This window comes from Cyrtonyx montezumae, unplaced genomic scaffold (assembly GCF_038088225.1).
Source record: "Cyrtonyx montezumae isolate F1298 unplaced genomic scaffold, pur_monq_1.0 scaffold_2, whole genome shotgun sequence".
Lineage (NCBI taxonomy): Eukaryota > Metazoa > Chordata > Aves > Galliformes > Odontophoridae > Cyrtonyx > Cyrtonyx montezumae.
In genome coordinates this window covers 28,016,046-28,043,762 of record NW_027071936.1, presented here as the reverse complement: position 1 = coordinate 28,043,762, position 27,717 = coordinate 28,016,046, and the positions used below count along the sequence as shown (strand labels likewise).

The 27,717-nt window shown below is 47.8% G+C and overlaps 2 protein-coding genes across 5 annotated transcripts; one reads left to right on the top strand and one right to left on the bottom strand.

The window, feature by feature from the left end:
- The first annotated feature begins 10,128 nt into the window (after positions 1–10,128).
- HOPX (HOP homeobox) lies at positions 10,129–17,078 on the top strand. Of its 3 annotated transcripts, none has more exons than XM_065736724.1 (3): positions 10,129–10,262; positions 14,153–14,321; positions 16,399–17,078. In XM_065736724.1, the coding sequence occupies exons 2-3, from the start codon at positions 14,178–14,180 to the stop codon at positions 16,474–16,476; spliced, it is 222 nt and encodes a 73-aa protein (XP_065592796.1). In that variant the 5' UTR covers positions 10,129–10,262; positions 14,153–14,177; the 3' UTR covers positions 16,477–17,078. The 3 variants fall into 3 exon arrangements, with proteins under 3 accessions (XP_065592796.1, XP_065592795.1, XP_065592797.1); XM_065736723.1 differs by lacking the exon at positions 10,129–10,262 and adding an exon at positions 13,821–13,927; XM_065736725.1 differs by lacking the exon at positions 10,129–10,262 and adding an exon at positions 13,961–13,985.
- A 4,820-nt stretch (positions 17,079–21,898) lies between these two features.
- Positions 21,899–26,620, bottom strand: ARL9 (ADP ribosylation factor like GTPase 9). Of its 2 annotated transcripts, XM_065736720.1 has the most exons (4): positions 26,464–26,620; positions 26,218–26,386; positions 23,343–23,518; positions 21,899–22,994 (listed from the first exon to the last, which is right to left on the bottom strand). In XM_065736720.1, exons 1-4 carry the CDS (start codon positions 26,596–26,598, stop codon positions 22,815–22,817), a joined length of 660 nt encoding a protein of 219 aa, XP_065592792.1. In that variant the 5' UTR covers positions 26,599–26,620; the 3' UTR covers positions 21,899–22,814. The 2 variants fall into 2 exon arrangements, with proteins under 2 accessions (XP_065592792.1, XP_065592793.1); XM_065736721.1 differs by lacking the exons at positions 26,218–26,386; positions 26,464–26,620 and adding an exon at positions 25,263–25,326.
- Positions 26,621–27,717: the final 1,097 nt, after the last annotated feature.

Here is a 27,717-nt window from a genome sequence, read left to right as displayed (position 1 = left end):
TTCAGCATGAAAAGAAACACTGAAAAATAGTCTTAACCACATTCCTGGGATTTTTCTCATTGCCACTGCTCTGCTGATGCACTTTGCATCTGTTGGCAGAGAACCTGCCAATTTTGACACACAGATACTTAATTTGAATGACTGATTGTGTGTCCTGAGGAAGTAACAGTGGAGGCAGGTAGATGCCAAATCAAAGGCAATGACCAAAGGATAAGAACTTGTACTGCCTCTGCAGGCAGGAGCTCCTTTGTTCCTGCATGCCAAATAAAGAGCTCGCTCAGCAGTTAAGTGTCTAACTGTGGTTAAACACTTTATGCAGAAGAAATACACAGTATTGTTCATGCTTCAGCTCCAAATGCTACTAGAGGCAACAAGGTTGTGACAGAAGCTTTAAAAATACTCAGCTGGAGAACAGAAGTTGCAAGGTGATAAAATCACATTTAGTCCTAAGGCATTCAGCCCAACCAACCAGAAGGTTTCACTGCATTCAAAAGGAATGTGTCCTAGAACTAACCTTACAGTGCGGCCTAGGTCCTGAGCCAGCCCAAAGACATCTCCATGGACCTTCCCCAGCCATCTGTTCCCCACCTTACAATGTTTCCTTCCCTGTGTTTGTCACCTGTCTGGTGACCCAACTGGGTGAACACATCTGGGTCTTTTGTAAGAGTAATTAGTTTCCTGATTCAGTTGGCTGCTGGATTGCACAAGACCTTTTGTTGGCCAACTAGGGTGAGGAACAAGACAAGAAGCAGGGAGGAGGACTTGCTTTCCTGAGGAACACTGGTTTACCACACACACTGCACAGCAGTCAAAGGTTGTGTTATTTGCATGCTGTTACTAGTGTATTAACTGCTCTATAGTGAGGGCAATGAAACGCAGTGCTGCTGTGAGGAAAAGTCAAAAGGGGAAGGGTAATGCAATCCTGGATCCTCCGCTTTAACTGCTTGCTAGTTTGAAGAATAGCCACAGGCTCCTAGTGAGCTCCTTGCACAAGATTTCACATTAGATCTTGTTCTACTACTTCACATCACTACATTTTGAAAGTTGTTGATGGTCTTATTGGTGAAGCATAAATTTTACAGTCAATATCAACTAAAGATTTGTATTTAAATTCTGTTCATGGAGTGCAAAAGGCGATTTTACAGTAGGCAAGTTGAATTGAGTGATTGTGTGAGCAGTGGCACTAATACCTCCTCATTTCCAGGATTTCTGTTGAGATTCTCTCCAGTATTCTACACCAGACAACCCCTTTTTGTTATGTTTGGGATGGCAACAGGTTCAAAGTCTCTGATTTTCCATCTATGTACATTCTGATTGGAGAAAGAGGGCAGAACTTCTTGGAGGACACAGGGGGAGTGGCACACATACATGCACACATACAACACATCAGCAAAAGGCTTCCTTTTGGGGGAAAAATGTCCCAAAAAAAAAAAAGAAGAAAAAATACAGAAAAGAAAAGGCCAGGTGAAGTCAAACTCCACTCCTTCAGAGTGGGCTGTGAACAAGAAGGGAATCAGGGGCAGGTTTTGTGAGAAAGCCACTTTCAAGCAGTGCCTTTTGGATCAGGTTGTGTTACACCGTGACCAGCTGACTTATTAACATCTCCAAGAGCGAGTTAGCTATTCTGTCTAGAAGTTAGGAACTGATTGTTTTGTGTCTGCTCAGAGCTGTAAACACTGGCCTGAGCACTTTCAGGGGATGTACTAGGAGCAATAGACTGATTACCTGACAAAGCACCTGAACTCCTGTTTTGAGAAAATTTCAACTTTGGAGAAGAGTAATGTCTCTGGGAGACACAGAGGAGTAGTGCCAACTTTTACTAGAAACTTTGCAAATCTACCCTTGGTTTTTATTTCTTTCTCAGTTGCAGAACATCCCAAGTCACTTTTGTGACACTAGGAAACATTTTTTCCTATTTAACAGAAAATTTTCATGTTCCATATTATCTCTCATCCTTTCAGCATCAGTCTTCAAGAGGAATCGGCCTCCATTTCTCCCCAGTAGGTAGTCACACGTAGGAATGTTGTCCTTTTTTCCAGGATGTGCAAATCTAGATCTCCCTAGCCCTACCTAGCACATCCTGTGCTTTGGTCCCTCAAGCATCTCATTGGCTCTGCAGTGGACTCACACCAAATCTCACAGTCTTTGTTACTGGGTAGCCCAAACTGCACCCATATCCAGATGTGGTCACATCCAGTTCCAGTAAATGGGAAGAACCTTTTCTTTTATTCCTGTTGTATTCCTGCTCTATGGGAAAGACAGAAGAGATGCCTGTGCAGAAAAGTTTGAATTTTTTTTTCTTTTAGCATAGAGTTAAGACTCCAATTTATCACAGAAATGCTAGCTCCCTTAAGATGATGCTATATGCTCCTTTAGTCTTCTCAAATTGTCTGTAGGCTTAGCAATTAGAGGTACTGGAAAGAGTAAAGATCTCTTTAAGAACTGCAGGGCAGGAGGCTATATCCTACAGAAGAGTCCTTCTCCTCTGACTTTGGCATCCAGAAGTTTAAGTGGGCCTCTGTGGAGTTACTGAAGTCAGGGCAATTCATAGCTTAAGCTATGTTCAGGGAGAGAAATATCTTTTGAGGACAGTACCCTTCTGTCCAGGAAGTATGACATCTGCCTGGGCTGACTTGCTTGGCACCTTGTAGCCCAGTGTGTTGATAAGCAGTAGCAATAGGTCAAGAGGGAATGGCCTCAAGTTGCACCAGGAGAGGTTCACATTGGGTATTAGGAAACATTTCTTCACTGAAAGAGTGATGATGTACTGGCACAGCCTGCGTAGGGAGTTAGTGGTATCACCATCCCTGGAGGTGTTCAGGAAACATAGAGATGTGGCACTGAGGGACATGGTTAGTGGGCATGGTAGATGGGTTGGGGGTTGGACCTGGGGACCCAAGAGGTCTTTTCTTAGAGGTTTTTTCCTATAGGTTTTTTCCAGGCTTAATGATCTACAGTTTTATGATTCTAATGTTTTCTGTTCCTCTCAATTCTGATGCAGCTCTCTAAAATGGCTTTTTTTCTTCCTTTGATGAGAGCAAGAGACATGGCACAAAACATAAGGTAGAGCTGAATAAACCATTATATCCCACTGCAATGTAAGGAGAGGAATTTCACTGTTATACTGCTGTCTTCCAACAGCTCTCTCTCAGACCTTGTTGACTGCTAACACTAAATATTTTTGGTTTTCCTACAGATTTATCATGATGATGCAATGGCTTTTTTGCACATCCAGCTGAGCTGTGGGAATGCCACTGTCCCATGACGGTTCTCAGTGCACTCAGAGCTCTGATCCATCCTGACATCAGTAGCATGGGCTGAAAGCAGGAGCTGGATCAAACTGGTACGTGTACAATCAAAACAAGCTGCAAAGCATAGGTAAACTCGACAAGCTGACATCCCACTGCAGAGCTAATGATCTAACTGGGCAGTATACATCACAGCAGTGAAGCATTAGCTTTAGATTTACACTGAGCAAACACACAAGCTACTTGTACCCATCCTGTGGTCCGTGTTCAGAGACATCAATGGCAAGGGGAGGTGACATTGTTATCCTTAAGCTGTCTTTGATGCCTTGAAGAAATTGCGGGACACCAACAGTGCTGTACAGCAGATGGCAGTGAGAGGTCTGGGCAATGTGTCAATGGAGCACCTGAGAAGCTGAAACAGACCTTCCTCTGCTGCCCCCAGGTGAAAAGATGCTGGTGGAAGGCTGTGCATGACTGAAAAGAGACTAAATAGATTCAGAAAAATAAATGCTGGTTTTTGCTAAGACCATGTTCCTGTCTTTGAAATCAGTGAAGATACTGAGAGAAAATGCACAAAAAAAAAAAACCAAAAAAACACAAAAAAGGGAGATGCATGAACAGTGAGAAGCTCACTTCAACCCTGAGAAAGCATAAGGAAGCTGCTTCTGACACAGGACATGAAGGATGTTGTTTTTTCAGAGATTACCAGTGAGAACATGGCACCAGCTGAAGAGGGTTCAGGAGGTGGGACCCACCTTCAGAGATGCTGCCAAGTTCACCGAAGTCTTTGTTTTTTTGATGCTGTAAGTGAACAGTATTGTAAATCCTGTTCTAGCAGTCTTGCTCAGGCTCATCTCCGAAGTGTGATGAGCCTCTGAAGCCTGAGAAGGGGTCCTGTGGAAGGAAATAAAGCAACAAGCTTTAGTAGGACAGGCCAATGATAAAATGGAGACATAGGGCCAGGAGGATGCTCAGCAATGTCAGGAGCTGCTGACTGTCCAGACCCTGTCTTACTGCAGATTCTGCAAAGAGAGCCAGGTCAAAATTTGTGAGGAAATTTTTGTTATCTAAAGGCCCAGGCTAGCAGGTGGCTTTTGGCAGACTGCTGTGGTACTGTTCCCTCTCCTGATTTCTCTGCGGGGAGCACAGAGCTTCCTTTGCAGCGACAATCACCTTTAGCACTTCTCCTAATGGTCTTTCACTTGGAGAAGGTCACTACAGTCCCAGTTCTTGGGCATATCTGTCCTTTGGCTCCCCAGCTGCTGGAAGATTGAGTGTGCACCAGTCTGATTCCTGCATTTGCGACAGCCTGTGGTGCAGAATATACTTTTCAGCATGAAAAAATGAGCAGACAATGTCTTCGATTTCCAATATTTCTTTAACAGTTATTAATATTTAAACAATGAAATTTATATTTATAAAAGTGATGTATGGCCTTGTAAATGGAACATTTTGGTGTAATGGACTGAAGATAGGCTTTTAACATTTTCTGAAAGGAAGAAAAGGCAAGGTGAGGCAGCACATGTAAAGGAAGGAAGAGATGGAACTCAAGGGCACTGCTGCACAATTGTGTACTTCTGCCAGCTCCACTGGTACAGCCAAGAGCTCTTCTCAATGGGAAGATTTGTCATAAGTAGGAGAGGAGAGATGTGAGTTGTCCTTGCACAAACTGGGCTGCCTGCTTTCACCACAGATAAAATGAACAAGATTTTTCACTGCCCTCTGCCAATATGCATGTTCCCACTCAACTCTGCCCAGGCACATTTTCCAATGTGAGTGTGTTTGCTGGTGTTCTCTGTACTGGAACAGCTGAGTTCCCATCTGAGACTGAGCACTCCTGACTCTGCTGTGCTAATGCAGCCTCATCACCTGTGCTCACAGAAGACCCTCATGAGAAAGTGATCACAGAAATCCAGTAGGAAGATCACTGCTCCCTAGTAAAACTTTTCTACTCAGGCTCCTACCGCATGTAAATTGAAAACTGGAATAAACGCTGTTCAGTAATCCCAACTACCTCCACTGCAGGAGTAGCCAAGGATCATGGCAGCTCCCCACAGTGTTAAATAGACAACACAGTCATCAAGGCTATGCAGCGGAATTTGGTATGACCCAGACAGAGCTAATGCACAATGCTGCCTTCCACAGCATGCAGAGGGATTCTCTTCTCTATGGGAACAGACAGGGAAGCTCCCAATAACTGGAAACATCACAGTGGGATCAGCTTTCTCCCCATAGCATCAAGGTTGTTGGAGCACTAACATGTCTGGACATGAGAATATCTGTTTTGGTCAGCTGTGTGGAGAAGACTTTTGGCAGCTAGCACCCAGCTAACTCTGACGCTTTCAGCACCAGCAGCAAAAGTCAGGTTACTGCAGGCTAGAACATGTTATAAGTTAATGTCACAAAGATCCCTGACAGCTGGAAGCCAGAGGATAGAGTGCCTGTCTCCATCTCTTGTCTTCCTTATCCTATGTTCCTGTGCCTGCCTCTGTCCCCACTACCCAGCAAGTGCTGGCAAGGCATTGCTCTCCTGTCATCCTCCCTTGCAGCTGGTAACCAGACAGTTCTGGGTGATGCAAGCTGTGCTTCTGCATTTCCAGCTGCTGATCTCTGTTCCCAAGCCTGAATATCAGTCTGTTTGGACACTGGTTTTGAAACTGAGGTCTGGAATCATTTTCTCTGGGTCTGCCCTGCTTTCGAGACATAGATGGATAAACAGCATTCACACAAACGTTTCACTACAGTTTTGTCCACAGGCCTATGAGCAAGGTTTATTGGGTGCTTCCCCATGCCAGAAAGCACCTGCCTTTTGCATTCATCCTCATCCACTGGCAGATGTTCCCAACAGGAACAAGCAGCCGGAGCTGCAGGGTTATGGCTGTCTGGGGGCAGTAGCAGGAACCCTTCCGGCTGGGAAATCTCTGGTCATCTGGAGGTGCCCCAAGGGTGCCCCACCAGCTGTGGGTGTGTTGCATAGAGGTACCCCCAGAGAAAGCCTTCAGGATTGTGGTGACACCTCAGCAGCTGGTGGTCACCTCTCTTCAGGTGCCACCTGCCTGAACTGGTCTGACAGAAACCAAGCCGCTGCTGTTTGTAAGTGGTATCACAAGGGCCAGGCCCTGCCAAGGCCTAGCAGCCAAATCCTGCAGCCAGGGGCATCTGCTCAGCCCCTCACAGCCAGCAGGCCCACCAGCCTGATGGGAGGATTGCACAAAAAGCCATCTCTTAACTGATGGATGCTTCCCACGGGGCTCAGGGTGCTGATACATCACCCAAAAAAAAAAAATAAAAAATACTGAAAAGCCAGGAATGGTGCTTGGGCCTGGTAAGCATGGTGCTGATGGGCTGCCTGGCCTGGGGACTGAACAGGGGAAATGTGGTCCTTGTCCCTTGCTGTGAAGGCTGAAAGGAAGTACATGAGCTCAATGGCACAGCTGCAGGCTGGTACTCGTGTGTCTATGCTCACCCCTCTACATCCCTTAACTAGCCTGCTCTTTCAGGTCAGCATGCCTGCAGCCAAAGGCCATGTTGGTGACACACTTGGCAGAGTGAGTCTCTGCTCTAGTTGGGGCTAAAGTCCCTTCACTGTCCTGCATACCAGTGTCTGAGTCAGGACATTGGAAACCAAACATCTTTGTCCTAAAGCTTCTGACAGGGATGGCTTTCTATAAGCATCTCCTAGCCTCCCAGCTCTCTGACTTTCACCCTGAAAAATGCATAACCCTTTGACTCGCTGGAAGGGCACTTGCTTCTCTTCACGTTCCTCTCACTCCCTGAGCATAGAGCAAATCTGCTCATCTCCTCCTGCCTCTCCCCTGCTTTCCTGATCCCTGGTGCTGGATTCAAAGTGCTCCTGGGCTGGGTACACCAGGCAGCTTGCACGTGTGATGCCCAGCTGGCTCTGTGCATGCTAGGGCCTGCTCTGCCTGCAAGCCATGGCAGTACTGTTGAAAAGACTCCTGGCAAGAAGCTGTAAGCATCAGAGCCCATTTTAGTAACTTCAAAACAATCTGGTTAGTAAGAGGGAGAAAAGGATGGAGAAAGACTGTACCCGAGGCAGAGATTGCACATGGAAATACCAAAGAGATTACACTGTTCTCTCAGAAGTATTGGCACAACTGGAGGAGCAATAAAACACTGCAGTTTCCATCTGTGTGGCGGTATCCAGTGGACAAAGGAATGGCAGGGATCATATTGGAAGTCAAACCTGATTTGTGTCTGCTTGGCCTGAATCAGTTCTGATGCTGAGGAGAGAGCCTCTGCCCTGCCTACCGAAACAAAAAGAAAATCACCAAAAGAAGAGTGCAGCCTGGAGAGGCAGTGAGCAGCTCTGCTCCAGGAATGGGGATAGCAAAATCTCCAGGGAAGCACCACTTTGGTCAGAGGGAATTCGCCCGTGTCCTCCAGAGCAACAGCATGGCTGTGAGGACACAGCATTGCCCTACAAGCATCCTTTTTCTGGGGAAAGGCTGCTTCAGTACATAGCTCTGTGCATCTCTTGCTGCTGTTTTGCCTGCTTTTTGATGAAAAGATCAATGATTCAATAAAGTTCTTGTGTTTCAGTGTCTCCAGCAAAGGCATTTGTTAGCTGCTCACGCTTCCATGGAGCAACTCAGTGCTTTTCTGGGGCAAGTGGTTTTTGCACATAGAACATCATCAGGTGCCAGAGTTATCCTTTGAGACAGTACTGGCCAGTTAGGAAACTGACTGAATGGAAGCAAAAAAATTCTGTAAAACTGTGAAGCCAGAAAACCCCAGCACATCGTTAAAAAAAAAAAAAAGGAAAACAGGAAAGCAAAGCAGAAGATGGCTTTTGCAGTCTCCTTTTGCATTTGTGTGTTAGAGGGAGAAGAGAAGATTTTGTTCTCCTCCTGATGCTGGTTTTCAGGGGGTGGAAGAAGTTTCAAGAAAGTGCACAGGTCACTTCTCGTCTCTCCAACATTTTTCCATCCTGTCTCCACTGTGCTGTAGGGGGATTTTCAAGCCAGGATGGCGGTGAGCTATGTTCATTTCTCCAAACAAAGCGTCTCCAGCCAACGCGCTGCTGTAGTGCAAGTACTTGGATAATACCCAAGCCTCTGCAAGATGAGTCCTGACGAGTGGGATGCCAAACATATGCTGCAACTGCCGGCTGCTCACTGCAACGCCATGGCATCATGCAAAATTGTTGAGTGCACATCGCACCAGCTGCACTTTTTCCCCTGAAGGAAGGGAGATTCCTTGATGGGCCCAGAGGCAGCCTGCATACTGTTTCTTTAATCTAACTCTCCTGTCAAAGGGACTGCATCTGGGGCTAGGATATTTTCCAGGTGAGGCACAAACTCCAGCAGTACTCAGCCTTTCTCTGATGAAGAGAAATCCTAAAGGATTTCAGGATCAGAAAAGCATTTGCGTTTGCCATCCAGACACAGGCAGTTTCATGACATGACTTTTGGACTGTCGCTGCAGGACTCCCAGAACTTCTGATACCATTTCAGCAGCACGTCTCAGCCTGAAACACTTCACTGCCACCGCTCCCTGTGCAAGTCTGGGCTGGATTCAGAGGTAAGGAAAATAGTTCTTTTTTTCCACATTAAAGACTTTTTCCCTGTTGATAGCAATAAACGGTGGAAGAGAGAAGTCCTTCCTATTACTCACACTTTTCAGTGTCTGAGGCACTTGCATGAATGTAAATCTCAGCTCACAAATGCTAACAGAGCAGCTAGGGCTGTGCTTCTGTCCTCCCAGCCACATCTCCTTGACCTGCTTGCCCCCACATATGGCAACCCCGGCTCCTGTTGCTCAGCACCAGCTGTAAACAAGATGTATCCTCTTGGCTGCATGCCTGCCCAAGGCACGCAGGATCAGGTCTTCTCCCAGGAAGTTCCTCTACCAGCATCACTTAGTTTGTCAGACAGTATCAGTGCCATAAAAGCACTCCTGCTTGATCAGTGTTATCATGCTAGGAATATTGGCACTGGCTTGTCCACACTTTGGCACAGATCTCTTTGCAATACCCACACTTTTGCAATACCCATGCCTTAGCCCATTTCTCCCCTCACACTACAAAACCACTGAAAGTTCAGGACAGTTTTGTCTTGTTGCTAAACACATGATAGGCTTTGTGCTTGTGTTTGTCCAGCTGCTTCTACCCAGGGGCAAGGCTCCAGTTAGCTCCACAGCATAATCTTGCATGTACTGCCAGTTTTCCCTTGTTCTGGCAGATCAGCTCAGCCATTGCAATTGTCATTCCTTTCTCCATTGCCTCTGATTTTCCAGCATTCCTTTCCAGCTGTCTGGAAGCTAAGAGAAAATTGTCTCCCCCTCTTCTCGCCCCCTACGATGTCTCCTTGCAAGCTGCTGCCAGATGCTCCCCATCCTCCCCAGTGGGGTTGCAGGCTTCCAGGCACTCCCACCAAGGAGAGGACAGGTCTATGGCAAAAAAGGTGTCCTATCCTGCTCCCTGTCCTCTGCCTGCAGCAGCGGCACAGATTTGAGGATCTGATCCTATCCCCTCCCAGCCTGCCAGCATTTCAGGGCTGACTGAAGCCAAGAGCCTTAAGCCTGGACAAACCATTTACAGGGAACTAGAGATACAAAGGAAGCCCTTCCAGGAGTTGGAATAGATGAGCATATGGGTCCCTTCCAGCTGGATTTGATGAACGTTATTGGTCCCTTCCAGCTCAGGATATTCTATAATTCTATGATTCCCCTAAACCCACAGGAGGCAGCCCCTTGGCATGATACCCCATCAGGAAGCTGTCCCCAGCTCTGAGGTGACGAGCCCCAGCAGCTCCCCATGCCACCCCTCCCAAGGGCCCCGGCACACGTCTAACCATGCGTTGAGCTTTGCCAAGGAGAGCGGTGCCAAACCTGAATTACCAGCCCAAGAGGAGCTGTGGATCTCAAAAGCTCCTGCGATTTGCGGCAGGTTTTTCAGGCCCCCGCCTGTCACACACACGCCAGTACTTAAGCAGTCACCCGAGTACCTGAGGGGTGTTTCTTTTACACGCTTTTGGTCCCTGCCAGCCCCAGGTAAGTGCAAGCTTTGTGCTGGGGATGCTTGGGCATATCTGCAGCTGGGGGTGGGTTGGGAGGTAATACAGGGGCTGACCTGCACTTATTGGTGATGGAGGGGCCAGAACAGCACTGCAGGGCTGTGATGAGAGAGCTCTGTGCTGGAACAGGGCAGACAGAGACCCCAGGCAGGGAGCGCCGTGGGGACTTGTCTGAGCTACAGCAGCTGCTGCACTGTTTGTACTGTTCCCATCCGATGTTATCTTCTGAAAAGCTGAACAGACAGTTTACAGGATGCGTGACAGGTGGCTTTTCCTTATTTATGGTGGGGTCCGATTTATTTTTAAAGCCTCAGCCCCACCTTATCCTGTGCACTGTGCTGCCTGATGTTATCCATAGCCATGCCCCAGTTCAACAGAAGGCAGAGCAAAGCACAGGATGGGACAGAGCTCTGCAGCTGAGCAGCAGAGCAGGAGGGCCTGTTTGCATGGAGAACAGCTTGCTGTTTTGATCCCTGCTGTGGTAGTAAATAGCTGCAAGCCAAAAACAGGTGCCTGCATTCCTATTTCAGGCCTGAACATGGGGAGAGTGCTGGGCAAGGGGCCCAATAAGCCCAGCAGAGGCCATGGGGTCCCACCAGTGGGCAGGAGTTACTGCCCTGAGAGTTTTCCAGGGGCTTCGGGAGCAGTAAACAGTCAGAAAGCTGCACATCTAGCCAGCTATTGTGTCTGTCTTTCAAAAAAAAAAAAAAAAACCAAAGCTGAGCAAATAGAGATCATCTCTTTTCTAGAAAAAAGAGGCTGCTTTTTGCCAGGGTAGTAGATGCTGACAGCATGAGCTGAGCCTGACTGTCACTCTGGAGGTTAAGGGGATGCCCTCTCCTGCTTGGGCCAGAGCTGGGAGCCCAGCCCCAAGCATCTCTGGGGAAGGAAGGTCTCCATTCATCTTCCTGCTCCAAAATCATACCTAGGTCAGATCACACAGGGTCTTAACAGGCTGATTCTCAGGCATCCCCGAGGATGGAAGTGCCCTCACCTCTCCGGCCCTGTCCCATTTAGGATTTCCCCATCACTCTGAAGATTTTGTTTTCACTATCTAATAAGCTTTTCTTCTGCTGCAACCTGTGTCCACTGGCCATTGCTTGTTTTCTGCTCACTCCAAGGTGGGCCCATAGGTACAGTTAAATGCCCCATCAGCTGTGCCAACAGCAACAACTGCTGCCTGCACAGCAATGCTGGTTGGAGCATCTGCAGCCCACAGACTCCCTGCAAGCTGCAGCTGGCGGCTATTCTCACATTGCTCCACCTAAAACCAAGACTAAAATGTGACTTCCTCTCTTCAGTGATCGGCACATATAGCAGACCAAGTGTTTTTGGTGCTGTGGTTTCACTTCAACATCTGGCACGCCTTTTCTGTTGGGGTGTGTCACCCTCTGTCACAGATCTGAAGAAGTGCCATGGTCCCACAGTATTTCTGAAAGATGCGGAGATCGTTTGCATCCTTTACTGTAGAAAATACATTTTTTCCAGTACAGAAAAAAAGCTAGCAGTGGCAGCTTTCAGCAGTTGAGCAGAACAGTTGTGATTCTCCATCTTTCTTTCAGGTTTAAAGAAATGTAAGCATGAAAACAATCCTTCCTAGACAAGTGAGTGGTCCCGTGCAGTCTGAAGGTCAGGCTCCAAGCCTGAGCTGCCAGCAGGTAGAAGACACTGTGCCCCATGGGAATACGCCTTAGTAACATGAGGATTATCACAACTATAAAGATGAAACAGGAAAGTTAAGAGGCACGTGTTTCTTATGCAAAGCAGTGCTAGGACCTGTTGCTGCTGATGGCTCAGGCTAGACACATGACACAGATGTAGTGGGCTGTGAGGAGCCCTTTGGTAGGTAGGGTGTAGCTGATGAGAGCAAGGAGGAGCAGGAGGACTTGTGGCCTCTGCTGTACTTAGGTCTTACGGTGAGCGTGCTGGCAACAGTGCTGGAGAGCAGTGCCTCAGGTCCCAAGGAACTGCTTTTCTTCATGCATTGCTTGCAGAGAGCCTCCAAAGGACCTCTAGCCACGTGAGCAGCACCCACCAGACTCCCACCAGCTCACAGGGACAGAGCTTTGCCTGCTTTCTCCTGTACCTCTGAACCAAGCTTGTCCCACAAAGGTCTGCTCACTGCCACTACCAGGCCTGCAGCCAGCACGGATAGCTCACCTGAGGCTTGCACCACCTGAGGATTGCAGCACCTGAGGCTCAGGGCCACCTCTCCCTGGTCCATCCATGGCAGCGAATGATGCTATCCCCCAGCACACTCCTTCACACTCAGGGCTACAAAGACAGCAAAGGGTCTGGAGGGGAAGGTGTAAGAGGAGAGGCTGAGGTCCCTGGGTTTGTTCAGCCCACAGCAGAGGAGGCTGAGGGAAGACTTCATGGTGGATGCAGCTCATCACAGGGAGCAGAAGAAACAGCATGGAGCTGCATCAGGCAAGGGCCAGGATGGGTGTAAGGAACAGACTCCCAAGGGTAGTGGTCACAGCACTGAGTTGCTGGAGTCCAAAAAACATCTGGACAACACTCTCAAACATAGGGTTTGGTTTTTGGGTGGTCCTGTATGAAGTCAGGAGCTGGACTCGATGATCCCTGTGTGTCATCTAACTCGGGATGTTCTGTGACTCTTCAAAAGTTGCTCCAGCCTTAAGCAACCGCTGTGCTACAATCAGTATTTACCAAGTGACTCAAGCAGAGCAGGCTTTCTCACAACCAGCTCTATTTATAAGACCCTATGCAAATGCCAAAGAATCTTTTTATTTGACAAAGCAATCTTCAGCAAAGGAGGCTCAATGGGGCATTTGCATTTTGGGATAAAGCCTGGGGAGAAGGATCTCCCCAGCCTCTTGTGAACAGGACAGCTGGCTCCCTGCAAGGCAATTCTGGAGCTGAGCCCTGTCCCAGCAGCACTGCTATTCAGGTGAGAGCTTTCAGGCACTCGATACGCCCCAGGGTACAGTGTGGGTTATAGTTATCCTTCAACTGGGAAAACATTTGGCTTTAAAGCTACACAACTGGTGATGTAAGCATGGAGGTTACACCTCTAGGAGAAGAAGGAGAAGCTGTGGTGGCAGGGCAGGTGGGCAGTGGGTGGCCTGGCAGAGATGTGGGCTGGGCAACAGAAAGCAAGAGAGCAGAGCGAGAAAGGCCACATTTCTGAACCCAGCTCCTCCCCTGCCACCGCCCCGCAGCTCTGTTTCAGAAACACGGAAGCAATTCACTGTCAAAAGACTTGTGTGTCCTCGGGTTTCAGTTGGCTTGCCTTTCTGCCAGGAGCAAGCCCTGCATAAGAGAGGTGTGTGGCTTATCCTAAGTGTTTTGCTCCCAACAGCTCCTGTACCCTTTGATTTGCGATTCCCCTGCACAAACTTGCATGGAGGCTGGGGAGAAAAAAGTGAAAACACATGGCTGAATGCCAGACTCTGTCCCCTGTCTCGAGGATATATACATATTTTTTTAAATTAATGACTTTAAATTAACCCTCCCCCACTGCACTCGTTGCTGTGACATCACTCCCAAGTGACGCCCAAGCCTAAATAGGGCTGTAAACAGGAATCGGCCCCACGGGAGTCACGCTGGCTATAAACCCAGCAGCAGAAAGGCTTGCTGAGCAGAGAAGAGACTGCAGCTTCCTGCCGGCTGGGAATGGTGAGGAAGCTCTGCTGGGTGCTGCTGGGCACTCAGCTGCCGCGGCAGGGAAACTGAGGCAGGTGCTATCAGGAGGGGCAGGGCTGGGAAACGAGCTGTGCCCTGCCTCAGCCAGAGGCCGCTGGGGAAAAGGGAGCTGCTGGTGACAGCGATGCCTAAGCTGGGGCTCAGCAAACAAGCCACTCCAGTCCCAGCCTTGGCAATAACTCCAGCCCCTTTCTGTAGTGCCTGACCCCATCATCCAGGAGACATGGCCACAGAGAAGTCCGTGACTCCTACTGAGGAGCAGCTGGAGATCTTGGAGTACAATTTTTGCAAGGTGAACAAGCATCCTGATCCCACCACGCTGTGCCTCATTGCCGCTGAGACTGGGCTTTCCGAAGAGCAAACCCTGGTGAGTGTGCACACCTCAGACTCCCTTGGCACCGGCTCTGCTCTCCCTACACAAGCTTCTGCACCCCACACATCTCCTGCCTACCCTGTCCTCTGCTCTTCGTCATAAACCCTGTGGTCTTCTGCCCCCACATGCTCCCTGCTGCATCTCTCATGCTACCCCTACAACACCTGCACCCCTTTGTGACTCATATACTCCCTACTTGCACTCTTATACTGCACACTACTGCACCCCATGTACTGCCACCCACAAGCCTTCTTGCACTCCCAACCCCACGCTGCACCCATGGAACCCTGCTGAATCCCACGTCCTCTCTGTACCCCACCAGTTCCTGCCCCTGCATCTCCAAAGCCCCTTCCCCTGTAACTGCAGCCACCTGGGCTTCCCAAACCACAGATAGATGCCCCAATGTTGATTTTGGTGTGGCCCCAGTGCCCCAACCCCAGGGCTGGGCTTTGGGGGCTAACACTTCCAGCACTTGCTGTGTGGCACTAGCTGGCAGCAGGGTCATGCGCGCTATCCCTTTCTTCCAACCATGTCATGATAGTTCTGACAGCCCCAGGTACCCAAATGACCTTTGGTTTTGTGATAAGAAGAAATTGCAGTCATTTTAAAACAGATGCAGGATTAATGCAACTCCTGCAGGATATGCTGTAGGACATACCCAGGCTGTGCCATCTCTCCATTGTTGCAGTTACATAGTTCGGCATCCCTGGATCCGTATGTTAGGAAAATCTGTCAGCCTCTCCAAGAGAGGCTGAGGCCTCTAACTGTGACTCCAGGGAGAGGCTGTCTCTGCTTGAGACTCGCTGAGTGCCCCGTGCTCCATCTGGCCGCCTGTTGGGTCTCAAAGGCTACCAGCTCCATCCCAACAGGCTGCAGGGCAGCTCTTCTTTTGATGCAGATGTGTTGTGAACTCCTAGACCCATAGCAGGTTTCCTGGGTGTGGAAATCAAACACACACACACAAAGTTAGCAGCATTTTGCAGAGTTGCCAGGCCTGATTCTCCCTGGGCAAAGCCAGTGGATAGGAGAAGCAAGCAAGCAATGCTAATATTTGTCCTGTCCCAGGGAAGGATGCTGGGTGTAACACCTAAGACACTCCCAGAGATCTGAAGATGAAGGTCACTTTAGGAATAGGATCAAGATTGAGCTGCGATGTGCCTGCATTGCGTATGGCGCAGACTCGCCACTCCTGATGCTCAGAGTGCTTTATTGGCCAGATATAGCAAGCGTTTTAATGCCAGTAAAATCTAGATGCAGATGTACTGAGTCAACAGGACATGATGGTTAGGGACAGGAAGTGAAATTTTTTAGGAGGCAGGCAGGCAATCAGCTGGCTGGATGTGGTCTAAGGCAGAGCTAGCGCAAGAGCCACTTGCACTAAACACCATGGTTGTATCATTAGTGACTGGAACGGCTTCAAAAATAGCTGTGAACAAATATAGCAACAGAATGAGCAGCGACAAAGCACGCCACAGACACATGCCCAAGGACAAGGCTGAGCCATGGTTCCAGCACATGAGTTATACTTCTCTTCTTACGGAGGTGGTGTGGCTTTACCCAGCCACTTTTGTCCAGCATTTCAAATTGCAGCTGAGCTGAATTGGCATCAGCATGTCTGGTAACTGGGTTAAAGATGCTAAGTCATAAAGAATAATGTAGCCATTAATGTTACTTGAAGACTAAGATAAACTTTAACCCACCTTAAAAATCTGTTTGTTCTTAAAGCTGCAGAGTGCCACTGTTTTTCCCTCTTGGCCTTCATCAAGCAAGTTAACTGTTTCACTGCTACAGACACTATCCAGGAGGTTTAGCCCACTCCATTTGCAAGATAAATCTTAACTCACAGCTATAAAACACGGACTCACACAGGTTGTCAAGGTCTGGAAAGGCCTGAAAGAGGTGCACTCACAGGTGACAGAACCTTTTGCTTATGAGCACCTTGCTAAAAGCAACACCCTGAGTTTCCTTCGCCTCGTTCCACTTGCTGGCTCCATCCGAACCTTTTGCAAGGCTTTCTGTAGGCTTGCTCAGCCCACTACACTCAGTCTCTGTTGTTTTTCTTTCCCTCCAGAAATGGTTCAAGCAGCGCCTGGCAGAATGGAGGAAGTCTGAAGGGCTGCCCTCAGAATGTGGGTCTGTCAGGGATTAGAGGATGCTGCTCCTGGCTTCATCCATGCTGTAAAAAATGTTGAAGATCTTCAGAGTGGGTTTACTTGGGGTTCTCCTGCCACAAAAGGTTTCAAGATACAAAGTAATACCCTGATATTTAACATAATTTTTATTTATAGAAGATTATATATATATAATATGTATGTATATGTGTATACAGCTTCTGATGGCTGCATAACTTGTCTAGCAATTCCCATTAATAGCAGCTGCACAGGCCAGGAAATCTCATGCCCTTGTCCTGGGCTCATGGAAAAGCTGCCATGAAAAGTTCAAGCACAGGAGGGAAGAATAGAGATTTCTTTTCCTTATGATCCCAAGAGGCAAAGGATGCATGCTAGCTTTAGTATATAGAGTATCCAGAAAGTGGGGCAGTTTGAAAACCTGATGTCTTGTTCACGTGGTCTTGGTTAGTTTAAGGTGCCCAAGCCAGCTCTGGATATTGACAAGCCAAGTGCCTACATCATTAACAGACTGAGCCAAGGTTCCTTGAATGTATGTCTCACATTTCTGCTAAAGGTCACCAAAGGGAGAGAACTGGTCTTCATCTGAAGTGTGAATAAAAACCCAAGATTTTTGGTGAGAGATGTGTTGTGTCCCTCCCCATATTCCCTGCCCAGGTAAAGAACGCACGCTCCTCTGGGTGGACAATGCTTCTCCAAGACAATGTCGGCAGGCTCTGGGTTTTTTCCTCTTGCCAAAGAGTTGGGCAGCCTCTGTTTCTAGGGCAGCCTCTGGTTCTAGGGCACCCTCCATTCATCCACAGCAGCCCATGGAGCCTTGCACATACTTTGGAGGGCACTCAGCAGGGTCAGAGGCCAGCTGCTAGCCCCTTCACAAGCCAGAGTGACAGTGCTGGAGCTCTCATGGAGGCCAGTTTCTGGTCCACCCTGGTACAGGACAGCATATCGACTGAAAAGTAACAAGCACCATTACCTAGTGACCTTACCTTGTTCCACAGGGATCAAAAGTCTTCTCTTCAGCAGACCAGTGATTCGATTAGTGGATCTTCTGTCAAATCCTCTTCTGGTTTGTGGTCACCTGCCTCTACTGCTCCTGAAGGAATCAGCTTAACACAGGGCAGATTAAGATACACTGACTGGCACTTAAACTGCCATGTGCTTAGGAGAATCCTTATTTTTGCTCGTTCTTTTCTCCTCCTGCAACAGTATGTTCATTTTGTTCCTTACTGGAGAGTGTCACTTTCACATCAGTATCTCCAGCCTACTGCCAACGCTTGGATTGCCAATGCCAAGCACACTGAAACTCACTGCAAATTGATAATATCACTTTCTCCTGTTCCATGTTCTGCTCAAGCCGTGCAGTTCCCATACAATCCAGCAGCCAAACTGACTCACCCTTGGACCCAACTGAAGCTCCAGGTTTGCTCTGTAGAATATGGCACTGATACCCATACCTAATAACACCACTATTCTTGGAGATGGCAGAGATGTTATAGCATCCCATGAGAGGGTCCAGGTTGTCTCTTGGTTTCCCCATACAAGCTTAGTAAAAAGAGTAAGGGTGTGAAATGTGCCTTTAAAAACATACAAACGCATAATGTCTCTGTTGGGATCCTTCTTCCCTGTCTTTGAAGTGACACACTAGACCATGGCTCCTCACAGCTGTAAAGTGCTGCTGCTTTTATGCTGAGCACTGACCTTATTAGGCACTGGATTTCCTAAAGCTGTGCAGGTGATTGCTGTCAGCTTGAAAAGGACCTTGAAGTAATGAGTCTGGTTTTACAGTTCCCAAGGGATGTGCAGAAAGGGTCATTTCATTACACCTCCGAAACCCCTGCAGGGGTTTCATGATTGCATTTTTCTTGCCACACCATTACCACCTAACTATACCACAGGTATGACAGTAGAAATAATAATAATGTTTCGGTCAGGGTGTGCCATGGAAAGTGGGTGAGGTTTTGCAGCACGTTAGTGGTAACTCTCACGTGCCCAGGGCAAATTAGAAGTTGCTCATCCCTCATGGAGAGAGAGGGACAGTGTGAAGTCTCCCTTGGTGGAGAAGGTTCCAGGATGGATAATCATAACGATGCAGCAGGATGGTGGGTTTGTGGAGACTTTTCAGAACACAGTGACATCCATTCACTCTGGTCCATTTAAGGGTTTGCTCTCTCTTTCCAAGTAACTTTTCATCACTTTAATCCAGTGAACTCAACAGCCCATAGATTTTCGTGCTCTCTCTGATTGCAGAGATGTGAATTTGCAAGCCTGCCCCCATTGCAAGGTTCTTTTGGGACATGGCAGGGAGAGGGGGAAAGCATGTTTCTGTTTCATAACTTGCCAGGCAACCCCAGCAGGTAGGAGATGGATGATTAGCCAGCCTGGGCTGCCCAGACAAACAGAAACACCTGTTATCAACACTTTCATAGTTTACTGAAAGGTATCACAGGGACAACACTGTTCTCAAAGGGCTTTGGAAGCAGAGGTGAAGACATATTCCTTTAAAGGGCTTAAAAACTTTGCAATTTTATTTCAGTCCATTGAGCGCAGATGTCTTAGATACCATAAGAAACACAAGGATATAGACAGCTCATACCCCAGGAGCATGTATTATGCAGCACTGAAAGTGTTTCTACTGATATTCACCAAAACAAAATCATTCATCCAGCACAGTTATCACAGTCTGTTCCTGTGATAAGTGTCCCAGGTCTGGAGAGCAATCCCACAGTATTGGCAGCTGTGGCAGTCCCCACCATGCAAAAAACACAGCAGGTGGGGGCATTGCTTCACTGCTTAATGTCATCTAGCTGAACCCTCTTGTGGGACACAGCCCCAGCGAACGCTTGTCAGACAGCTCACCTCCACAAAGACCTTTGTGTTGACAAGCTGCTGTTAGGGCATCATCACTGCAGCCCCCCTGCAAGATGCCTGCTGACTTACCACCCTGTCACTCCTACCTGCTGCTGGCAACACCACAAGCACAGCTCTCTGGCACATTGGTGGGAACTGCTTGCAGGACGCTGGCCCCCTTCCTCCAGGTCAAGACAAGACATGCTCAGGAAAGCAGTACTCTTTTCAGGAGCCAAACAACAGTTTCAGTAGTTTCTGCCAGTTGGCTCTCCAAGAGCTTTTCCTTGCAAAGGTGCAAGGGGGTGTGAAGGATAACCTCACAAACTCCATCTCAGCCATGCTACGTTACAGAACTGGCATTCTCTCTGCAGCAGGCTCATCAGTTAGCATCCACAGTCAACACAGCCACATCCAAACTTAACATCAAGTGCCACCCCACAGCCCTGCCGGGACACAGCTTTGCAAAGCCTGCCTCAAGATCCAGCTAAGGGAGGAGTCACATGTATTTCAGTCAGGTCCCTCAACAAATCTGATGATCATAAAGCTTTCTCCAGTTCTAGGAAGATGACTTTCTACTTTTTTATGGTGGCAAGAGCTAAGGGTAGATAGATATCCCCCACACATGATGTATCTTCAGCAGTTTGGCAACTTGAAGGAATTAAGCAATACCACTGAAAAGAGGAGAGCCCCACAAAAGCCCTTGCCACTTGATACTCCTTATTACTCCTTATTTTCCATACAGAAATACGAGGCCTTGCTGCAGCCAGCCACAGAAATACCTCCCTTCTGCTACCTGAACAGCCTTTGAGTTCAATCTCTTGTAAAGCTGCAAAGAACAATGAGGTCACCCCTCAGCCTCCTCTTCCCCAGCCTCTCCTTACAGAGCATGCCCTTCAGCCTCACTACCAGCTTTGTTGTCCCCCTCCATATGTTTTCACATACTGTAATGGTCTCTTTGGACCACGAAGCCTAGATCTGCACACAATACTCACAGTGAGACTGTAGCCTCTTATAACTGGCTGGATATGCTATGTTCAACACACCTGTAGCAGAAGTGCTAAGTCACAGCTTGAAGCAGTGATGGAGCACCTGGTGGGAAGGCAGGGCCAACCCAGGGGAGCTCAGGTGCATGCAGTGTGCTTGAGTGACCGGAATGGGTGGAGCCAGGATCCAACTCTTCCCAGACCTCATTTAATGGCTGGCAGCAGAGGTGAAGGCATCTTGCTGGAGATCTCTGTGTACCTGAGGCATTCTGAAGGTGAGTAGATTCTTTCCTTTGCATCTATATTTGTTGTATTTGAAGAAATGCTTACTTGTTGCAGCCTGGGGCTTTACTATTTTGCTGTTGTTGCTGTGCTTTCTATTGCATTATAGCAACCTGTAATGTAGTTCACCTTTTTGGCTATTAGGGAAGACTGTTGGCTTGTGGTGAGCCTGTAGTCACTAACATCCCCTGGTTGGTCCTTTTAGGCTAAGCTACTACTCAGCCACATGTTTTCCTCTCTCTGCTTGCATCTGGTGTTGCTTAGGCCCGGACGTCACACACTCAGAATTTTCCATTATTGAACTTCATGTTTTCTGATTGTCTAGAGCTCCAATGTATCTGATCCCTCTGCAAAGGCCTTTTTCCTTCAGGAAGTTAACAGCACTTCCCAGTTTAGTGTTGTCCTCAAACTTGCTGAGGATGTACTCCACTTCTGCAACCAGACCACTGGTAAAGGTGGTGAACACAAGTGGCTCTGGAATGAAGCCCTAGGAGAGCACTGCTAGTGATCAGCTACCAAACAGTTGTAGACCAATCCTTTGAGCTCCCCTCTTCATCCAGCTCATCACCCAATATATTGTGGATTTATCTGATAGGGGAACAACTTGTTCAGGAGGATGCTGTGAGTGATGGTATTAAAGGTCTTATTAAAGTTTACATGCATTGTCTTCATCCACAGAATGGGTGACCATATCATAGATCAGATTGCTAAGGCAGGACTTTTCTTTGATCAACTTCTGTTGACTAAGCCTGATAATAGCTTTGTTCTTTAACTGCCTCTTAATAGCCTCTAGGACAATCATTTCTATAACTTTTCCAGGTGCTTAGGTTAGACCAATAGGTCTGCAGTTCTCTGGGTTTTTTGAGCCCTTCTTGTAGATCAGTATAATGCAGCTTCATAAATTGCTGAGAGAGGTCCAGTTGTAACACCTGCTAAATCCCTATCTAATGGGCTTCTGAACATTCTGCTGATACAGCTGCTCTCTTACAATTTCAGTACACAGCTTCTGTTTTGAAAGGGAAAGACAGGCACTGTTTGTAATGAGGAGCGGGGGAAAGGCAAAACCAGGCATCGTTTCCTCTGTGTGTTTTGCTGGTTCAGTGTGAATCCCCAACAGAGCTATAACTGCTCCTCACTGCAGGGTGCCAGCAGCTGAGGCTGCTGGATGGAGCACAGGAACTGCTCTGGGTGACCAACACCACCACAAACCCCCAGCTCCTGCTGGCCATGTGTGAGTACCCATTCCCTTTAATCACCATTTTGCTGTCCCAGAAGGGCAAGCTGTGTCATTCCTTGTTGAGGTAAATGAAGCCAAGACCAGTGATTAGAGTAAAATGTTCTGCTTTATGCATTAGTTCCAAAAGACAAAACTACAAAACCCTTGTGTAATAAATTTAATTACAAAAAGTGTCTTTTGCAGCACTCTCTGGACTCAATCAGATGACCAGAGTAGTTACAGGGACACCAACACTGGAAAATTAATGCTCTTCTGCAACTTGTCTTCCTCATCAGTTATGCTGACAGAAATCACTTTTTAAAAAAAAACACAGATTTTTTTTTCACCCATAAGACTGTTTGCTCTAGCACAATCTGAGCTAAACCAAAATAAGACACTTAGACTGATGGAGTCCCCCACCCTGGTACCATCTTACTACTTTCAGTCACTACTTTAAATTATACTGCCCTAGATTTTCCCTGTAAGCAAAGGGTCACTTAATGTTAATGTATTACTGCCTTTTTCTCATTCTTAACCACTGAAGAAGTTGCAGCCAGCCCATTTTCTAAGAATTACTACTCTCTTAAAGGGAAACTCCTGATACTCTTGAAGTGGGGTCTCATTTTTAGCTGAACAATACTGCTAACAGGGTTCTGTAAAACCTGTTACCTATAAAAATATAAACCTGAGATATCAGGACAGTTTAAACTTACTGAATACAACTTTGTTTCATTAAAATCTACAGCTGATTCCAACCTAGCTTAGGCTGAGATGGCTTCTTGCTATAAATACCCTTAACTCTGCTGCCTGAGAGTTTCATTTTTCCCTATAAATATGCTATAAATATTATTTTCCAGAGGTATTTTTGAAATGCTGAAAAACAGGTTTTCAACTAGACATCACTTTCATAGGAACTAAACAAACAAAAGGAAAAGAAATCTTTACATTTGTTACCATGTGGCAAATTGACTGTGCAGACAAGCATCCCATCTCCCACAGCTCCAAATATTGTGTTGTAGGAAGAGAGTTGTCACTGCATTTCCAAAACCAGCTGTGCTATCAGCTCCTTGGCATCCTTCATGCTGGAGGAGATCTCTGAGCCATCTTCTGCCACATGGGTACCGAGCAGGAACATCTTCCTTTTGTCCCCAATATCAGACAGCGCCAGAGCATCGTAGATATCAGTGATGCAATATGCACCTTCGAGATCCTAGTACCAGAACAAGTTAATCAAAGCAAGCTTGTTAGTTGCAACAGGTAGGGGAAGGGTCTCAAAACCTGAGGAATTCATTCTTCTGTACCTTTATAAGATCAAGTTCCCTTGTCCTAAAATGCTTATCCTTAACTTCTTCCCGAAGAAGTAAGGATGCAGCTCTGCTTCTAGTTCAGTAAGACCTGCATCTTACAGATCTAAAACTCAACCTCATATTACTTTCCTCTGAGGGAGTTTCTGTCCCCAGAAGCGCCCCCCCCCCATCCAAGTGGCCTTCAAAAAGCTTTGTTCTTGTTTTTAGAGCTGCAGCCAGCTGAAGTTAAACTAAGCACAGGGAACTCGTACCTGCTTGTTGGCCAGAACCACCACTGGAAGGGTGGAGTTGTTCTGGATCAGTTGATGAAGTAGGTCTTTTGCCACAGGCAGTCGGGCATGATCAGCTGAATCCACGACAAAGATGAGCAACAGCATTTTGGGCAGGTACATCTTCCAGTACGAACGCAGAGATTCACTGCCCCCAACTGGAAGAGTAGACAGCAGCACAAGATTCACCAAGTAACCCAAACAGCACCTCACCTGTAAGTCCAGGCAGTAGGCCCTCGGGTGAAAACCCAAGGTATTGGGGCTACTGTATATGAGACTGGAAATAGCCTTATTCTCCCTAGCTAAATCCTGTGCAGCCTTATGTGTATGCTCAGAAAGAATCTTTTCATTGTAAGTTTTGTGGGGTTTTTTTTAAGGCTGCTTTCTGCCTTCTAGGTTGTTGCTCTCATGCTAGAAGGGAGAGCAGAAACAGGTTCAGTGTCCATAAGGGCAGTGTGAGAATGTCTGCACAATCTGCCTCCGCATGCCCATCATGAAGCAAATGAGGCCTACAATTTCCAAAAGAAATTTAATCCCAGGGTGGAGAGAGGGCTTTCATTAGCTGTACATTATGCTAGGGGCTAATTCAAAACTCTCGTGGCTTTCATTGTCAAAGCTGCAGAGGTACTTGGGAAGAAATAAAAACCAAGTTCCAGCAGACTCTGAGCTGTTTTTAGGTGGCAGGAGTAATCTTTGTACAGGATACGTTTCTACAAGGTCTCAACTCTGCTGGTTAAGCCTTTCACATTCTAAACAAGGGCTTATAACCATATGAAGCCATGTCTCAGACTGCTGCTCCCATCTGAAGACCATTTGGTGGCTTGATTAATTTTAACAGGCAGGAATAACATACAGAATTAAGCACTTCAGGCATATCTCCAGCTCTGCAGATCTGCTCCATTCCTTCCGGAAAAAGGCTGGGGGGAAGAGAGGTCTTCTGCAGAACAACATGCTCAAGAGTCATGGGTGACCTGACTCCAAATGTAACAAACTTCTGAAGTATTATATTTGGGGTTTCCTATGACAGCTTCCTGCCTTAACAGTTTTGAAGAATTCTGAAATATGCTAGGTAGCTTATCTTTTTAATACCCTCAATGAATTAGTTCTGTTTCAAAACCATTTTGCTTTCATTTAAGTCAAAATGACTTAGTAGTTTCAAGAATGGGTAGAGCAAAGCAATGTTTCCCTACCAATGTGTCTGCTCTAATCATAGAATCATATCCACAGAGTTGGGAGGGACCTTTTAAGCCCATCTAGTCTAACCTCCTTGCAGTGAACAGGGACACCTACAGCTACATCAGGCTGCTCAGAGGCCTGTCCAGCCTGACCTTTAATGACTCCAGGGATGAGCCTTCCAGTACATCTCCGGGTGACCTTTGTCAGGGCTTCACCGCTCTCACTGTAAAAGACTTTTTCTGTATATGCAACTTAAATTTTCCCTCTTACTTTTCTTCATCAGCCCCAGCACACCTGCAGGCAGCACTGAGATCTGTCACTGCTGGAATGAGCCACGACTGGCACGTTATTTTGGGGGCTGATTCCTCTGACAGTACTGTGACATTTTATAGGCTTCCTGCTATTCCCCTTGTTCTGTGCATTTATGCATAGTATAAACCAGGGGCTAGCAACTTACAATTAACATTTTTTCTTTCATAAACCAGTAGCAATACAGCAGAAGCCAATAGCTCCTCCCCCCTCACAGAGGTGAGATTCAACCCACTTATCTATATAATGGTACAAAGAAAAAGAACAATATTCTGTCTGTCCAGGCCAGCAAGATAAAAATCCTGCTGTCTGCTGATTGTAGTATGCTGCATAATCACAGTGTAGGCTGCTAACTCCTGCTATGGGCAATGGTACAGACTGAGTAAGTAACCAGATTAGAGCACCATGCAGATTTACCTGGCTGAAACTGGCCTGAGACATTTCATCTCCCGTGGGTCAGATTGCAGCCATCACATCTCAGTCACTACCAACCTGGACCAGAGAGGGAAGGATGACTCAGAAACAACATGTTCTGCTGCAGTGTGCATTGTACTGGGCCCGAGCAATCCCCAGGCAGGAGCAAATACTGTGAAATACTGGGAAATACTGTGGGCTTCTTCAGGTTAAGTTACTACAGAGCACCTAATTCCCAGCAAAGATATTGGAAATACTAGTGCCTGTCTGATAGGCACAAGGAGAGGGGTACAGAATTGAAGGGTATCTGAAGAGCCTGTTTCCCTGAACAGCTTCACCGTTTCCTACAGTAGTAGGACTGGGGATCACATTCTGCCCTAGAGGCTTCTCCTTCCCATCCTAAAAACTTACCCACGTGCCTGGGTGCACCACAGTTCCTGCTGATGGCAGTACTGAGGTGTAAGTGGGCCGGCTGCCAAGTGAGCCAGCCAAGTGCTGGTATGAAAAGCAGCAGGAAGGGAAGCAGGCTAGCAAGGATGTCAGCCCTCAGTAGCAGGGAATGATGGACTCCAGGTCACCTACCTCCCCTACCAGCGCCCACTGAGGCTTTGGAACAAAAGGCATACAAAGCTTTCCTTCCTGCCCTCTTTATTATTTCTTTTCTATATTATTTCTTTTCTATGCTTTCTCGCATCAGACTTGAGCACCGAGGGGAGGCTGCACAAGAACCAGCTGTCACACAGGAGCGTCTGTGCTTTGGACAGGCTTTGGGCCATCACATTCGGCAGCAGCACCTGCAAGCAGAGCTCAGATAGCACAGACCTCCCCTGACACTGGCATGTAATCGTCTTAAATCTCCAAGAAGAAAACAGCCCCAGCTCCGCATTATCAAAGAAGGTTCATGAAGGTTCTACCCCGGGGGACCGTGGGATGCTGGGCACGAACGCATCTCACTCACTCTCCAGGAACTCCATGTGGCTGTCCCCGCTGCTGATGCAGACGGCGTTGAAGCCCTCGGTGGGCGCCACGCTGCGCTTCACCTGGCTGGTGGCCAGCGAGTGCAGCACGCTGCTCTTCCCCGCCCCGTCCAGGCCCAGCACCAGGATCTGCCTGCCGGCTCCCTTCACCTGCGAAAGGGAGGGAAGCGCTCCTGAGCAGTCGGCCGGGGCCTACCCGGAGCTCACCGCGGCCGGCCGCTCCGTACCTGCTCGCCGGCGGCGGGAGGAGGGCGGCGGGCCCGGCCCCGCACGTAGGACCATGCCCAGGCGGCCACCGCGGCACCGCCCGCCGCGGCCAGCACCGCTCCGCACAGCGCCGCGGGCCGCACTCGGCTGCCCATGGCCGCCCCGCGCCCGGCCCGGCCCTGCTCGAGGAGAGGAGGCGTCCCGCAGCCGGCAGAGCGGCTCCCCCTGCAGACAGGCAGACGGACGTGCCTGCAGCGACGACGCCCCGGCAGTTTCCCGACCCCATCTGGCGCTGCTACGGACCTGGAGGTACGTACCGGTGGAAAGAGTCTGGCCTCATCCATCCTCTTCTCAGTTTCTACAGAACCACTGTAGGTTTACCGAGCCAGAAGAACTTGCATTTTCAAGCTTTAGTTATGCCTAGTGGCTGTTCTTTGTGAGTATGCCTTATTTTTGCCCTAAACTCATTGGTAATTTGGTCTTCTGAAAACACCCTGTGGCAGTGAGTTTCACCCTTGGGTCATGTGTTGTGGGGGAGGAAAAAAATACCTTCTCTTGTTTTCTTAAATCCACCCATAAGTTGAAAAAGTCCACTATGGAAAAACCGTGCAGGTGCTTTTAAGTTGCTAGTGAGATTCTGAATGCCCCCTCCCTGGAAGTATTCAAGGCCAGGCTGGATGGGGCTTTGAGCAACCTGGTCTCAAGAGGTGTCCCTGCCTATAGCAGTGGGTACTGGAAGATGATCTTAAAAGACCCTTCCAACCCAATCCATTCTGTAAGTTTGAAAGAGCAGTGAGAAGTAGTGTTGTGCTTTCTAGCTTTTTTTGGAGTTTGTTTGAAGTCATGGTAACATTTACTCTTCAGGCTTTGGCATCAAATCCTTTCAGATACATAAGACTTTACCTTTCAGGTTAACATCTAGCACAATAGCATCTCCTTAAGGTATTATTTCTATCTGCTGAAAGTCTGTGTATGGGGGGAAAAAAATTGTTTTTGCAATGATCAGAAGTTTCAAAAGATGTCTGGAGGACTCCCAGAAGGATGCTAGGAAGGCAGATGCACATCTTCCATCTCATTGTATGCCTTCACTCGAGAAATGCTATGGACCTCTTGGCACTACACATATGGAACAGATCTCATTTCAGAAACAAGCTACAAGCTCTTGTATTTACGAACAGTCAAGAACAAAGTTCCACAGAGGCACAAGGGAGAATCAGGTTGCACCATTTTCCCTTTTACTCAGTCTGGCTCCCTTGTGACAGCACCTCAGCTGC